Source organism: Lissotriton helveticus, chromosome 9 (genome assembly GCF_964261635.1).
Source record: "Lissotriton helveticus chromosome 9, aLisHel1.1, whole genome shotgun sequence".
Classification (NCBI taxonomy): domain Eukaryota; kingdom Metazoa; phylum Chordata; class Amphibia; order Caudata; family Salamandridae; genus Lissotriton; species Lissotriton helveticus.
The window spans coordinates 626,357,590-626,373,854 of record NC_136070.1 but is presented as its reverse complement, the minus strand read 5'-3'; the positions used below and the strand labels follow the sequence as shown (position 1 = coordinate 626,373,854).

The 16,265-nt window shown below is 41.8% G+C and overlaps 1 protein-coding gene across 1 annotated transcript in view; it reads right to left on the bottom strand.

The window, feature by feature from the left end:
- The window catches only part of LOC144781708 (cytochrome P450 2F3-like), a 208,821-nt gene that overhangs the window by 125,704 nt on the left and 66,852 nt on the right, over positions 1-16,265 (bottom strand). Inside the window, exon 4 of the mRNA XM_078660682.1 lies at positions 3,252-3,412. Coding sequence (XP_078516808.1) covers positions 3,252-3,412 — 161 coding nt within the window. The remainder of the gene's footprint in view (positions 1-3,251; positions 3,413-16,265) is intronic.

The following is a 16,265-nucleotide window of genomic DNA, read 5'->3' as shown; positions in this document are numbered from 1 at the left end:
ACAAGGCTTCTTTGCTACCTAGACCCAAGTCCTGTAATTTCTCCACTGGCTACATACAGCCAAAAGGGCAATGTTTGAGACACTCTGGATGGAAAACATCATTTACAACGCGGGGATTACATCGCAATGCTATTACATCGCGTTTTTCACAACGCAAGTCATTACAGCGACTTGCGATAGATGGCGCTCTAGGACAAGGAATAGTATAATTTACTATCCTACACCTTCCCTACTGTACGTAGACTGGAGTTGGAATAGTAAATTATACTACTCCTAAGTCCAGCGCCCTCCAACGCAAGTCGTTGTAACGGCTTGCATTGTAAAAACCGCAATGCAATGTACCGCAATGTAAATGTATGCATTGTAACATCATACGTCCTTCTGGATTGTTCACAGAGCATCCCAAGGAAATGCACCGCTATACTTACAAGTTAAAATCCAAGCAATGCAAATGAAACAGAATACTGTGCTCCTGGCTTCCAACAATTATCATCATATCACCTTACCATAAGAAATCTGTAGGAGACACTGCTTTCTCAGTACAAGCTGCAAAGCTCTGAAACTCACTACCATCTAGCATTAGAAGCACCCAGGAGCATATAAACTGCCGAAGGCAGCTGAAAACATGACTATTTCCTAGATAATTGCACCACCCACATCCCAGCAGCAGAGTCCAGAAAACAGTTGCACTATGAAGCAAAGTCCTCAGCTTACAACACACAAATTGCAAACTCAACCGGTCGCAAATATCTGTACAATCTGACTACTTCTTTACATCTCACAAAAACTCTCACATATGGGATTATATTAATACAATGCCCATTCCAACATATCCTTCCATGTCTCCCTCCCTCCAATCATGCCAGATGAAGACCAAAACTATGCACAAAATCTCACATTGGACGAACCAATGCAATAACCAGCTAACCAGACATTATCATATCAAGTACCTGCAGAGCTACTCCTAGCAACCAGCATAATGAAATCCTTTAACCCCTTCGCTGCGGCCGCAATTTTTCTGCCGTGCTGTAAACAAACGAACAGGGCGGGGCCGTGACGAACCCCAGCCGTCATCAGCACACGCCCACCGCGGGGCGTAACGGCTGGGGTTCGTCACCAGCGTGGGAGGGGTTAAACTGTACACCTGTCTCTTACACTTCATCATCCAACACACTGCTATGCACTGGGTCCCATAACATGTTAACCCCGCCTCTGTGGTCGTCACAAATGACATGGAAACACTTCTCACATAGGATAAAAACAAACACCTCATCCTTCCAACCACACACTCTACTTGGTGTAGCATGCTATTCATGTAGGCAAGTGCTTCAGCACCACATACAGGGGTAGTAAGCGCTATTTAGGTACTGCTTGATAGTACAATACACTACATATCCAACTCTCCCTCTGCTAAGTTGGCAGCAGCAAGCCTCCTGCACAGCAGGTTCCTACTGCTGTGATAAGGATGATGTTCTGTTAAAAATTTGGACATTCCTGATAGGAAAACGTGTTCTGTTACCTGTGGACACCATTCCTCCTGGTTAGCACTAAGAAAAGCGGTTGTGAATTTTATGTGGAATAAGTATGTATTACTATGTCAGATTTCTCATTTTAAGGGTAACTTTACAGTTGGGTCTACAAACAATATAAAGTGAAATGAGTATTACAGAATATCTATCTATTCTTAGACCCTGATTAAGTAAAATGCCTTTCTCGAATGTCCAATTAGCCTTTTAATGTTCCTCCTTTGGAAACTGGATTTACTCTTGCTGCTTGGAGTGATCAGATATGCAGATATCCTCCAATGAGACCTCCTCCTACATACTCTACCTTGATGGACAATATATGACAGCTACTACAGAGTTTTACGAGTTCCAGTGACTGATGATCCAATATAATCATCTTATGCCCCTGACACATGAACTTTCAGTGCAAATAAATCCTCTATCTGAATAATAGTCTGGAAAGGCTGGAAAGGCTTGTTGAACTTTTTAGGTTGAAGTACCTGAAACCACACTATCCATACTAAACATCTGAGGTCTTTTAGACCAAACATTGCTCAAAAGTGATACATCGTCTACATCTTTGCTCCATGCAGTTTCGTTTACGACCGATTCATCTGCTTGTTCTCTATTCATAAGAAACAAGTCAGAAGATGATTTACTTCCTGGACTCAATGACCATCTCCAGTTCTTTTTTTAATTTTTTTTTATTTCTCCCTCATGTCACACTGAAGTGTCGCTCTGCCATATCTCATTTAAAACTTGTGTAATTGCTCCCCAAAAAACACAGCATCTCCACCTTTCCCTAAAAGACGGTCAGCCCTTATCAGGCCTGAATATTCCTCCATGCCTTTCTATACAGTCTAAATGCCACCAAGGCATTGAAGTTAAGTCTTGTTGCTGTTTCTTTAGCAGCCAAAGGAAAGACTAGCAGCATGCATTGCTTTAGTTCTACCCCACAGTAAACCATGAGGCAATGGAGGAGCTGATGCTGAATCCCTCCAGGAAGAGGCATCTTCTTCCTGGCAGCCATGTTACAGTGGTCTCCATATACAGACATAATGCAAGTTTTCCAATGTTGCACTGAGCTCCATCCACGATGGTAAAGCAGAACTCAACAAGACTAAAATATTGCATTTCATAAAGTTATTCCCGGAAAGGTTTAACAATGAAATAGTCATCAGCATTTCCAGTCCTACCGAGGTTATGGCCCTACAGTGCAAGTCTCCCTCACTCTCTACCAATTAGCCTCATATATCCCTCAAGGGTGTCTCATGCACAATATCACTAACATAATGCAATTAGATTAGCGGTGTTTTAAGTATATTCCTACTCATTGTACTGTCATCATAATCTATGTTGACAGGGCCACAAATAAGACATTCAAATATTGATCTATTGTTACTTACAATCAGGTCTTACTAGCACCATTCATCTTAGACAAAGGGTGCATGTGGAATGATAATAAACACAAGATTACACAATGTTAATGCATGCAGCTCTCAAATGGAAAAATGTAATTTGAAAATAAGGTTAACGTAGTTTGTGTACAATAATTATTTTGTTATATTATAGCTTGACTAACAGTTATACTGCTCTGTAATATATACTATTGTTGCATCCTTTTGTTGTTATATATCTTGTTACTGCTTTCTAAATATTAAGAAATATTTACCAAAAAAAAGAAGATAAGGTTAACAGATAAGTGATAAATCTGCACTAACATGATCAATTAAATGCACTCATTACCGTTCCCCAAATAGAGCTGATGAGTTGGAAGTTCTCATTGATCAGACTGAGCAGCGTTCGAAAACTGTCATCTTCATAGTCAAAGCGGTTCCCAAAAACAATGGAGCAGATGACATTGGAGACTGCGCGACTCAGGTACAAAGTAGGATCAATGGGCAATGCTGTAAGGAATGAAGGACAATGAAGTATAAGGCCATCGAACATAATTTCACAAAAAAATCAAAGAATCTGTAAAAGAATGTTAACATTTCCTGAATGTTAACGCACAGATAATAAAGTTGTAATGCTCAAGCAGAGTACTAGGCCATTTACCATTTGTGATTTTGCTAAAAACAAAGGGCCCGATTCACAAAGGTAAAATGAGACGAAAGTCTACCTTTACGACTTTCGGTATTCACAAAGAGCATTTACTACTCATAAATGCCCTTTGAGAATACCGAAAGTCGTAAAATTAAACTTTTGGTATTCACAAGGGGCATTTACGAGTAGTAAAAGCCCTCTATGAAGACCAAAAGTCGTAAAGTTAGACTTACGTCTCAGTTTACCAATGTAAATCTGGCCCAAGGGTTCTATATCTAGGATGAAAAGTGATTAAAAAATGTACACACATAATCGTATATTTCAGCCCATGATTTAAATGACCTTTTATGTCACAGTGAATATTGCCCTCTTTATCCCTACAGTAAAAAATGCACATAAATCAACCTTGCAGTGACTACAACCCCAGCAACACCTAAATACATGTGTTTATTTCCTACATGTTTACAGTCAACAATCATAGAAAGAAGCTGACAACCTCAGGTACTATTCCCATTTGTAAACCAAGGATGTACACCAAAAGCAGTGGCCGCTGCCAGCTATCGAAAAAAGAGATAAAGGCCACTTACCTGACTGCGTACCTCACTCCGGACCTGACCTTCCTCTTTCCTGCAGGACGGGACCAGCCGACTTGCTTAACCAATCATGGCTCTGCTCTACAGGGCCAGGATTGGATGAAGCGTCCTGCCCGAACACTCCTTCAGGCACTTCAGGCCTGGGCTTGGTCTCCACCCAGCTGTCTAAGACAGCTAGGTGGAGACCTTCAAAGTACACATGTCACTGTAAACGGCGCAATACAGCAGTTCAAAGTGATATGCACACTTTGGAGCATCCAGCCTGTCACTGCTCCTGTCCTCTACTGCCAATCGGCAGTAGAGCACACGTACCGTATGTCTCCGAGGTCAGGGCAGGCTGACTGCTACAGCAAGCACCATGGTAAAAAATAAAAGGGCAATGAAATCTTTTCATTGCCATTTTATCATTTTCTGCGCAGCTCGCAGTGGGCTCCCCTGCCCAAGAGAAGAAACCGCCTATGTACAAATAGGTACCATCACATATTGTATGAGGAGTGCAAAACGACCTGCCTAAATAATCTTAATTAGGCAGAATTCGTTTGTGACTCGTAGTGAAAAGCTTGCAAATGTTGGATGAAGTCTTGCTTGTAACAGCAGATTTATATCCATAATTCAAAATTGCAGAGTCTTGATGTTGTAACACTCATCCTGCAAGAAAATGTTTTTTTAGTTGGGCAAGATGTGACTCTTTCCCAAGTAATAAGTCCAAAACCTGTTAGGCATAACACACAAGTTCAATAAATGAACAAGAGCTAAACATCTAGTAGGTAGGGCTAATGCAGACAGGCCTAACATAAGAAAATGTGAGTAAAGTATTTAGCAGTATTGAAACAAATAAAAAGTCAAAGTACAACATATTAAAATCCTAAAACTAATTTTAAAAAATCAGAAAAAAGGTAATATGAATAATATTCACAACAAAGCAACTAAAATCCAATAAGGAGAACCACAGAAATAATTAAAAAAATGTTTTGGCAAAGAACACCAAGGAAAAGTAAACATCAATCATAAGTAACTGTTTGCTCATTGCCAGGACCTTGGAGCTTTTTCAGGCCGACCCCTAGAGAGTGGATGTTGACTACACCAATAGGTACATCCCTGCCAATGATTTTATCTGCTGAAATCAAAATCCGGCAAAGTCTTCTCATAATCGGATAGCGATGGACGACATCCCGCTGAAGCTGCTGGATTTGCCTGTAAAATCTACAAGCAGGAAAATTTAAATGTCACAGCTTCGAAGACCTCTCATTAGAAGAATAACCTTTGCGCCTTCACCTGGTCAAGGTTTCTACCTTTGGACTCAGTCTCTTTTTAAGAAGTCATTTCACAGCTGGACACCTTTGCTGCAAGGTCTGCTGATGCTCTGGAGGAATCGAAAGGCCAAATATTTTCTAATTGGGAAGTTTTCACACTTCCTGGAGCAGCTCCTCTTGGTCTCTTCATAGGCTGCCAAGATCTCAGGGGGCAGACTTCGGGGTCAGGGCTCACTTAAACAGAGGCCACCTTCAGTGTTCAGTTCAGGCCCAGCTGCTACTAGTCAGCTGGTCGCTCCAGGAAAAAGCCCTGTTGCAGCTTGTTGTGTCCTGTAGCCACAGAGGAGTTCAGCCAACTGATCCCTTCCATCCCCTTAAAATAACTGGCACTCAAATGGAGAATGGGCCAGGACAATGCAGACAGCAGCACTTTCAAATACACCCTGAGATGCTACCAGCAAATGATCCGGGCCATCAAACGCGCTGCTCTGGTGGACTGATCTGTGGCAGCTCCAACAAAATTAAAAAAATCTTCACCATTATGAAAGATTTAACCTCATCATCGGCCAATTCCAACTCAATCACCCCCTCGCAGAACCGCTGCAACAGTCTCTCTCAATTCTTCAGCAACAAAATCCCCACCATTACAGCTACTTTAGTATGCAGCCAGACCTGTTAGACCATGCCAAATGCTACCAGCTCTCATCCAAAAAACAAATCTAACTCCACGGCCTGTCATCACCCCAGAAGAAACTGCGGACACCATGAAGTTCATCCCCTCAGGGGCCCATCGGACTGCTGCCCCACCGTACCCACTGCAGAGGACTGCAACCCATCAGCATCATCTTCACACTCATTCTGAATGCCTTCACCTCTTCCACGACCTTCTCAGGTGCTTGGAACCATGACACTGTCCTCCCATTGCTAAAGAAACCCTCAGCATACACTTCACTGCTGGCTAACTACACACCGATCTCCCGGCTTCCATTCCCAGCCAACGTTTTAAAGAAAATCATCAACAGACACCTCACCAACGACCTTAACAACCACCAACTACTCAACACCATTAAGTCTGGTTTCAGACCCAATCACTGCATGGAAAATGTCCTCATGGCCTCCATGGATGACATCAATAGGACTCTGGAAAGAGGAGCACATCACAGTGGAACACGTGGCCAACAGGGATGGGTCTGACATCCATAACTACGGCCCATGCCAAGAACCTCAGGATCATCATCGACATTTAACTAGGCATGACTATCCAAGTCAATGCTATCACAGTTTCCTGATTCAATAGCCTGAAGATGCTGAATTTTTTTTCCAAGTGGCTCACGAACAGCACCCGTAAAACCCTCACACAAGCCCTGGTCACTGGCACATTGTAATATGGGAACACACACTGTGCCAGGATCAACAAATACAATACTCACATCACATCACTCCACACCTGAAGGAGCTCCACTGCCTCCCAATACACAAAAAGCACAATTCAAACTCCTCACCCAGAATTTCAAGCCACTACATAACACTGGCCGACCATATCTCAACAATCGCATCAGCTTTCGGAATCCTTCCAGACACCTCCGCTTATCTGGACTCCGACTTGCACAAACCCCATGCAGGTGGAAAACCAGATCTGGCAGTCGAGCCTTTTCCTGCATCGCTCCTAAAGCATGGTACAACCTGCACCATATATATGAACCTTCTCCTCACTTCTTGAATTCGGCAAAAAGCTCAAGACCTGCCTTGTTGAGTAGTCCCACTAGGTGTGTCTAGACTCACTCCTGCTCAGCACCAGGATACCATCCCGGGTGATCGTGCATTCTACAAACCTGAATAACTTAACACTTCTGAGTCCTGGGAACAGTGGGAGCAGGTCCTGTTCTTCAGTACTCCATACCAGTTACAGATAGTGGTTCCACTTCTCTTCTGCTCTTCCTCAGGTCCAAGTGTTTTTTCATGAGCTGTTGGTGAGGTGACATTTGTGTAGGACTCACTAGCCAGTGGGGGCAATCACTTCTAGACACTCCCTAACCAATGAGAAAACGCCTCCCATGGGCAAGCCTACTAATTGTTGAAGCACATGCTGTTTGCCTTACTGCAAGCAATCTGACCGTGTACTTATCTGGCGTAAATCCATTATGGGTGCTTTTTTGCCCTTAGAGACCGCTGGTATACCAGCCAAGGCATGCTTGGGCAAATTAACTGTTCCCTCCTTCTCAACTACACTAAACTGGTACTGGGAACAGCTCACCCTCCCAATGAGCTGGTAGCAAGCTGGGTATAGATGGCATAGGGACAAGCGTTTCCCTTCCCCAGATCTCCATTTACACTTACCTATGAATCTGAAAGACCCACCATAGACCCCTTCAAGTTACCAAAGTTCCTGAACCCTCCCCAACTACTCTTCCTGATCTGATAGGAACCAGTCCCATACCTCACACCCATGTCCTACTGCCAAAAGACCTTAGCCATTGTTTCTGCTCTGAGAGCAGATTTCACACCTCGTTATGGGTAAGCACTGGTAGGGGTCAGCTGCTGGCAGGCTAAAGCTAATTAGCAAGCTAAGGGTTTTGGCAGACAGAATCTTCACCATTGATTGGATTTTAAATGACCATTAAAAATAGTGGCTGAATCAGTCAGAATAATCTTTAATGCATCATTATGGTAGCTTGACCCACACCAAAGAAATCAGATTTATGATTTTACAAAGAATAGATAATATGCAGGCTACTCAAAGTAGGTGCACACCAACACTCATTTCTTGCACATACCACTTTAAAATACATGGCACCCTACCTATGGGTAACCTATTTAATATTTAAAAGATGTCTCTTTAATGTCAAAAAAGGCTATTTTGACAGATTTCACTGCAGGTTTAAAGACTGTATCAGCCAAGCTGCACAGGCAGGCCTGGAGATATGTTTTTTTCAGCCCAGCTGGTTGCACAACACGTGCTGCAGTCCACAGGTGATATTTAATTTTCCCTATATTTTGTTTATCATATGTAATTGCCTTAATGGAAAGTTAAATATACCAATTAGAAGTTAGCCAATATTGTCATGTTTTAGTGTCAGAGCACATGCATTAGGGCCAGGATGGCAACGTTTAGGGCCCAATTCCGATCTCGCTCGGAAGGGAACCAAACGCGATCCGGCTGGAAAAAGTACGAGCCGTACGCGTGTTTTCCGCCCGACTCGTACAGCTGTACGAGCGAGCAAGTACGATGCGAGCAACGCAAAATTCACTGACCAAAATTGTTTCCGGGTCCGAACCGCTCCGTACGTCTCATCCGTATGTAAACAGCGGCGTGCAATAAATGCAATTTTCAACCGAGCCAGTACGATGCACGCGTCGGACAGCCAGTTCGAGCCAAAGTTTCCGGCTAGCAAAACGTCCGGGAAGTTGCCTTTGGTGGTCCCAGTCAGACCCCCTGTCACCCGCAGCCTTACGACTCGGACACAGGGGGAGACCCAAGGGTCTCCCCAACACAGGCATGTACAGGGCGGATGGCACTGACATGTACCCACTGTAGGGGGCACCTTTGTGTAAGACGTACCCATTCAGTTAATGGGAGCCCATGTACGTGTCGTACAACCGGCTCCCATTGACTTCTATGGGAGTCCGACCGAACCGAGTCCGGCAGCATGCGGCTGCATCGTACTCGCTCTGTCGTACTGCAGGAGTCTGGCTCGGTCGGAAAACACTCTGGATCCGGCTTGATCGGAGAGCTTTCCGACCCAGATCGGAATCGGGCCCTTAATGTTTGGAATTCAAAACCAGCAGAATCAGTCGACAAACAATGGGGCGTCCGTGCAAAAACAGGTGCTTTCTCAGGGACCCCTTAAAAGAAATATGGTCACCATGCCACAACAAGTATTATGCTGGGATTTTTACATTGTGAAGTACATTCAGCAGTCTGTCCGATTAGTGTTTGCACTTCTGCATACCTCCCAACTGCAAAAACAGTTGATATTTTCCCAATTTTTAGAGCTTGAACTTTTCAGCACTTGCTCTCAGCAAGTGGTAACCTTTCCCTGGTTTGCAACCACAAAATGGTCACAACCTATTTGTGCTTTCCTTTGCATATTGCAAGGGAGCAAGCGCACCCCTCTATCTCTATTCTTCCCTATGCATTTTGCTTGGATTTCTAATGTGCGCATAGTAGTTCATAATTGTAATTACAAATTCTATAGCAATTTATCTGATGTGATTCCTAACTTAGCATTTGCATAATCTGTTGCACTGACTTGGTGCATACAAAGTCTTTTGAGGTTCCGTTTCCAGTGGATTAAATGGAAGGCATGAGAGGCAATAATATTATTGTGAGCCATACTTGAACATTCTTAAAGGTAAAACAATTTAGTTCCTAAGTGAACATTGTTCTATGAGTCAGCATTCGCAGCATGGCCTTCCTTAGAGAAAACTGCATGTGGTACATAAACAGCAATGCTAAAATATCATTAGAGTTAAGAAATAAATAAGTAAAAATGTCTAAACTAATATACCTTCAATTAATGAAATGTAATGAATAAAATAAGATCAACACTACTAAAAGATGTTGCATTGATCAGCAGGTATATAATTATTAAAAACAATTCAATAGAAGAAAATAGGAAACTAAAATAAAATCTAAATAGATTTGGTGCAGGAGACCACACCCATCGGCCCTACCTGAAGATGACGAGCAATGAAATGAGGTCCGATATAGGTTGTAGGTTTGCCATGATCCTGTTTTACTGAGTACTGACTTTAAGGCACCCTTTGCTGTCAACCATGACAAAGCAAGTTCTGGCAAGGGTTTGTTGTTCATCCCAATCAAAAGTTTTCCCTGTGCACTTTAAAATAACTTCTTGAAAATCAAGGAACATGACTGGGAGATATGGCCAAATGCGGCTCCTCATGGCTAGATAGTTTTTTGTTTATCCATGGTAGCCTCTAATTTGTCAGTGACAAGCTCAGAGTTTGACAAACAGGGAAAATGTAGGCAGCACAGTTGCACTCTTCTAGGGTAAGTTAAGCATCTTTGCCTGATCTTACCATGATGACGATTCTCCAAATTTTAACTTTCAGTACAATATTTAATAGGAAGCTTCCTATCACACAGTTCCAAGAGATTAATTGCCCTGGTTAGGTCTCAACACAAGTCACAGTGAAACACTGCTCAGCACCTGATAGCTATGTCAAAAGCAGCAGGAAATTCCCTAGAGGAATGCGTACTAGCCCAAGTCAAGCTGCATTAGCATTTTAAAATAAAGAAAACAACACAATCAAATTCCGAAATCAATTTAGTAAAAAAGAAAGCAATTACAAGCAAACAGCCACCAACATAATCAAAAGAGTCTAAGGGGAAGTGTAGATGTGGTATTTTCAAATTTGAAGGTAAAATGCACATAGAAAAGGTAAAGTGTCCTTGAAAAATACCTAGTCGCAATTGCCCAATGTGTGATTTCAGGCAGACTGCGATTAAGAGAAGGACAAACACTCCAAATAGGTAATCCTGGTCAGAGGTTTTTCTTTTTGACTTTTTTGGAACACAAGGTCTTAAATGCACAACATCCAAAGATGAAGGCAGCAAGGGTCCCTTAAAGTGAGATACACCATTGTCAGGCTCCTAATGATGCGGGACCACACTGGATTTCATAGCCACTGACGTCATTTCTCTACTGTGATATATTTGCTGCATTTCACTGACAATATATCAAAGGAAGCTTAAAATATCATCCTGCCAAAATATCATGACAAAAATATTGATGTCTAAAATATCATCATCCTATACTTATAAAATAAATGACAAAAATATAGGATTAAAAATATCGTTGTTACTAATATTGTTGTACAAAATATCGCTCTTAAAAAAAATATGTATAGATATTAAACATTAATGGGCCTGATAAGGATGTCAGTCGGTAAGCTTCCGACCACTCCTCGGAGGCTTACTGATCGACATCCTTGATTTGAAGTCCAACTGCCGTATTACAAAGATGGCGGTCAGAGTCCAAACCGGCCGTTCAATCTGATTGGCTTCCAATGGGCTCAAGAAGCCCGTTGGCCAGTCGGAGCCGCCACATAATCCCTTACAGACGGCATTTACACTGTTGGGATTATGATGTTGGTTTCCGACGGGCTTTCCATGTCAGGGTTTCTGACAAGGAAAGCCTGTTGGAAAGTGACTTTTGGGAACACTAGCAGGGCCCCCTTCTCTATGCAGTGTATGGTTATGGACATGCCCCATATAAATACCTGCACTGTGTGGCAGGCACCACGAGGTGCCTGCTACATGGTGCAGGAATTTACAGTAACTCCCATTTCTCTATGGGAGCAGGTTTCTGACCTATAGGGAAATTGGAGTTTGCGACCAAACCATGTGCGGCTGCATTGTAATTGTGGCTCCGGACCGCCGACCAGAGGTTGGTCTGTTCTGAAACTACAAAGATGCCGGTCAGAGGCAACTCCAACCAACATCATAATCAGGCCCTATATCTAATAAAAAGTAACAGTAATATAATGCAAATTACATATACTTAACTCATTTAAAAATAAATATAACTATTCCAAGTCCAAATCTCCTTCAAGAAGAAGAAGAACGATACACACATAGGTAACAGGTCCAGTGCACTTTTAATTGGCTTTCAGGCATGACGCGTTTCATAATTAAACTTTTTCAAATGCCTTCAAATCATGAATGCTAGCAAATGTCCACCTTTTAAACCAGATTGACTCTCTGCGATTGGCTGAAGTCATCTGGCAGGCACTGGGGAGTATCTCAAAACTCAGCACTCTGGGTCTCCAGTAAGGCAGTCACACAGCGTGGGCGCTGACTGCCTTTACTCCCCAAATGTACCTGGTTTTTACTTGTGGAAAGCCGGTGCCCTGGACCTTCACCCGCCTAACATAGTGCAGCCGCAACCTCAGAGTATCCCAACAGTGCAAGATGCTCCCTTGTGCAGTCACGGTCCAACCAATGGCAGGCTGCTTCTGAAAAATGTAGTGGTTTAGCGTTTCCCGAGTTCATGGGGTAATCCAAAAAAGCACTTGCCACCACTAACGCTGAACAACTTTTTGGGGTGGGGGCTAAAAATACGCAGTAGCTGCACACACAATATCCAAGTTCAAATCCCCTTCAACAAGAAAAAGAACGAGCCACACACAGGTAACAGGTCCAGAGCACTTTTAATTGGCTTTCAGGCATAACGCGTTTCGTAATTAAACATTTTCAAATGTCTTCAAATCATGAATGCTCGCAAATGTGCACCTTTTAAACCAGATAGTCTCTCTACTATTGGCTGAAGTCGTCTGGCAGATACTGGGGAGTATCTCAAAACTCAGCACTCCGGATCTCGAGTAAGGCAGTCACACAGTGTTAGTACTACCCAAGTGGGCGGTGACTGCCTTTACTCCCCAAATGTACCTGGATCTTACTTGTGAAAAAGCGGCTGGCCTGGACCTTCACCCCCCCAACATAGCGCAGCCGCAACCTCGGAGGATCCCAACAGTGCAAGATGCTCCCTTGTGCAGTCACGGTCCAACCAATGGTAGGCTGCTTCTACAAAATGTGGTGGTTCAGCGTTTCCCCGGTCCATGAGGTAACCCAAAATAGCACTTGCCACCGCTAATGCTGGACAACTTTGTGGGGTGGGGCTCAAAATGCGCCGTGGCAGCGCACACAATGTATATATATATATATGTAAGTTGCTTGTTTTCGCAAATCCTCACTGTGGGAAATAAACGAGAGCAGACCTCTGCCAAGCCAAAGCCAAAGTCTAGCCAAAGTCAAAAAGTTTTTATTTGCTTTGGTACTCCACTGAGGACCACAAATTAAAAAACAGTTTACAAATAAGCATAATCATTAATATAATACTAAAAAAGATTTTAAGAATTTGTAAAAATTATAGCAAACCCATTCATTAGTCGGATATTTACATAATTGTACTAAGCCGTTTACTGTAGTAATATTGCATTTCTGATAAAGAGGTTCAAGATATCTTTTACGCGCTTTAACAACAGTTGCATGTGGACATACAAATATGATATGCACAATATCTTGATCACCACCTAAACAAAGGCTACAGATAGGGGAATCACCTAGTGACCATTTTGATATGTAAGCGGAAACAGGTAAAATGCCTAAGCGCAACATAGCAATAGATCTTCTTGCACCATGGGTTAGACAGAACCCCAGATACGGTCTTTTTTGCTTATATTCCAGCGACTCTATGTAAATTTTGTATGTAGATAACTTACTACAATGCATAAAGTCAAGGTCATAACTTAGCCTCGGAGTAAAGCATTTCAAAAAGAGTTTTAACTGGGATTTTGTCCAGGATAGCAAGATATCTTCAGTAATATTTGCTAGTTCAAATGCATCAGACATATTCTTGGCAAAGATAAATTGACGAGAATCAGATTTAAATATCTCAGTCTTTAACAAGAATCTCAATGTCCCTTCCTTTGCATGCAAGATGTTAAAGGCCCATCGAATGACATTTGCCACAGCTGTGGCATATGAGCTTGTTAATGCAAATTCCAGTCTAAGGGCCTGTACAGGTGTCGATGCTGAAACCTTAAGTATTCTTTTCAAAATCTTTCCTTCAGTTTTGTCCATGAAAGACCATTGTTTTACTGGTAAGTGTTCAGTTGCATAAGACAGAACCGAAGGTATTTTTACTTTGTACACTTTAAGCAGTGAAGAAAAATGCCTGTTTCCGGTAGCGGTGTACATTCTGGATAATGCCCCAGCGTGTATCTCGGATTTTCTCTTTAGATTACTAATTTGTTTAAAATTTTGTAATTTCTTCGTGAAAATCCTGCCGAGGTAGGTATATTCATCTACTTCCTCGATTTTTATCCCATTAAGGTTCCAACTATACTTAGCACTGTTTTTCCTGCCAGAGAACGCTACTACTTTTGTTTTTGTCAAATTCGGGATTAAGAAATGTTCCTTCGAATAAACATTTAAAGAGTCCAATAGGTTTTGGAGGCCAAACGGTGTAAGGTCTAACATAACTATATCATCTGCGTACAACAACGCTTGTATGCTTTGATTAGCAACCTTTGGTGGCAAACTAGAGCACTGTTGTAAGCAGAGTGGCAGGTCGCTCAGATATAGTGAAAATAAAATTGGTGCAATAAGGCATCCTTGCTTAAGACCATTCGAAGTATTAATTGGTTTCGTCAGACCTTTTTCGCTTCCCATTTGGACCTGGGACCAGGTATTCGTATGTAGTTGGATTATAATTTGCAACAGACTTTCAGATAGCCCCAGTCTTCGCAATTTTTTCCATAGTAGTTGTCTATCCACGCGATCAAACGCAGTGGAATAGTCTATAAATGCAGCATACACTGGTTGTGATTTCCGCCCAATGTATTTGTCAAGTATAGTCTGGAGAATTGAGATGTTGTCTAGTACTGAGTGATTCGGACGAAAGCCTGCTTGATACATTGGAATTATACCCTTTGAAAAACACCAGTCTTTTAATCTATCCAGTACCTCAGCAGCGAAGATTTTACCTGTCGCATCCATTAGTGCGATTTGGCGGTAGTTACTCGCCACGTTTTGGTTCCCTTTTTTGAATATGGGTATTATAATACTTCCCTGCCATGATTTTGGTATTCTCCTAGTACTAAAAATAAAATTAAAAAACGGTGTTAACATTTGGCTCCATTCCCTTGGGTTTGACTGTAAAACTTTAATTGGAATCAGATCTGGACCTGAAGCGGAGGTGTTCCTGGCTTTTCTGATGTGAATTTCAATAGAAAATACTGTGCTTTTCTCTAATGGGGTTAAGTTACTTTCCGAGGTAAAATCATCTGCATTATTATCAGTTCCAGTTGGGTTTGCTTTATATAGGTCAGTTAGATAGGTTTCCCATTCCTGGGGTGGTACCGGTATAGCATACAATTTCTTTTTAGCTCCAGTAATTTTACCTATCAATGACCAATATTTTCTTTGGTTATATAGCTTTGCCGCTTCGTGTATGTCCACCCAGTTTTTGTCGTGTTGCCGTCTTTTCTTTCTATTCTTGTCTCTTCTGAGTTGGTTTTTTAATTTGTTTATCTCTTGTTGGATATCAGATGAATAATTTAAAAATTGCCCTCGTATACATTTATTTATTTTCCTCCTAATTACGTTGTCGTTGGAGGTTTTGTAAATTATATTTCTTCGTGAATTTTCCCTATCAATGAGAAATTTTTTAAGATATGTCATAATACATTCGAAATTTATTATTTATTATTTGATCTTCCGAATGTAGATTTGTTAAAATTTTATTTTGCAGAATCATTCCGTTTATGTGGTCTACCGTTCCTGCATTCCAGAAAATTCGCCTTTGCTTATTATTAATTTCAACATTCCCATCAAAATACATATTTGGGTTTAATAAAGATGATTTGAGCGACCACCCAGTGTTTAAGCATAAGAGTGCGTGATCGCTGACTTCTGTGAAAATAATTTTCAAATAATGAAATGTGTCCGCTAACTCTATATTGCATATTAGATAGTCGATAGTTGAGGGGGATCCGTTTCCACGCCTTGTAAAAGATGCCGGTCTATCACCCTCTACATATCCATTCAAAATTGACCCATTTATGCTTGGAAGCGATGCTAATAACATTTTCCCTCTTTTATCAGAGGCTTTTCCTTTTGGGAATATTGGAGTAGGAAAATCTAAAGTTTCGTCTTCGTAAGTTTTTGCCCATTTACCAATTTCAGCGTTGGAAATTTTCCCATTCACATCACCCATAATTAAAAACGGAATATTTCCTCTCTCATCAATTATTTTAGACATTGAATCTAAAGTCTCTATGAAAATGACATCCTGAGAGGTACCTGGTGGGATGTACATGTTGAAAAGCAACAGGGCCTTATT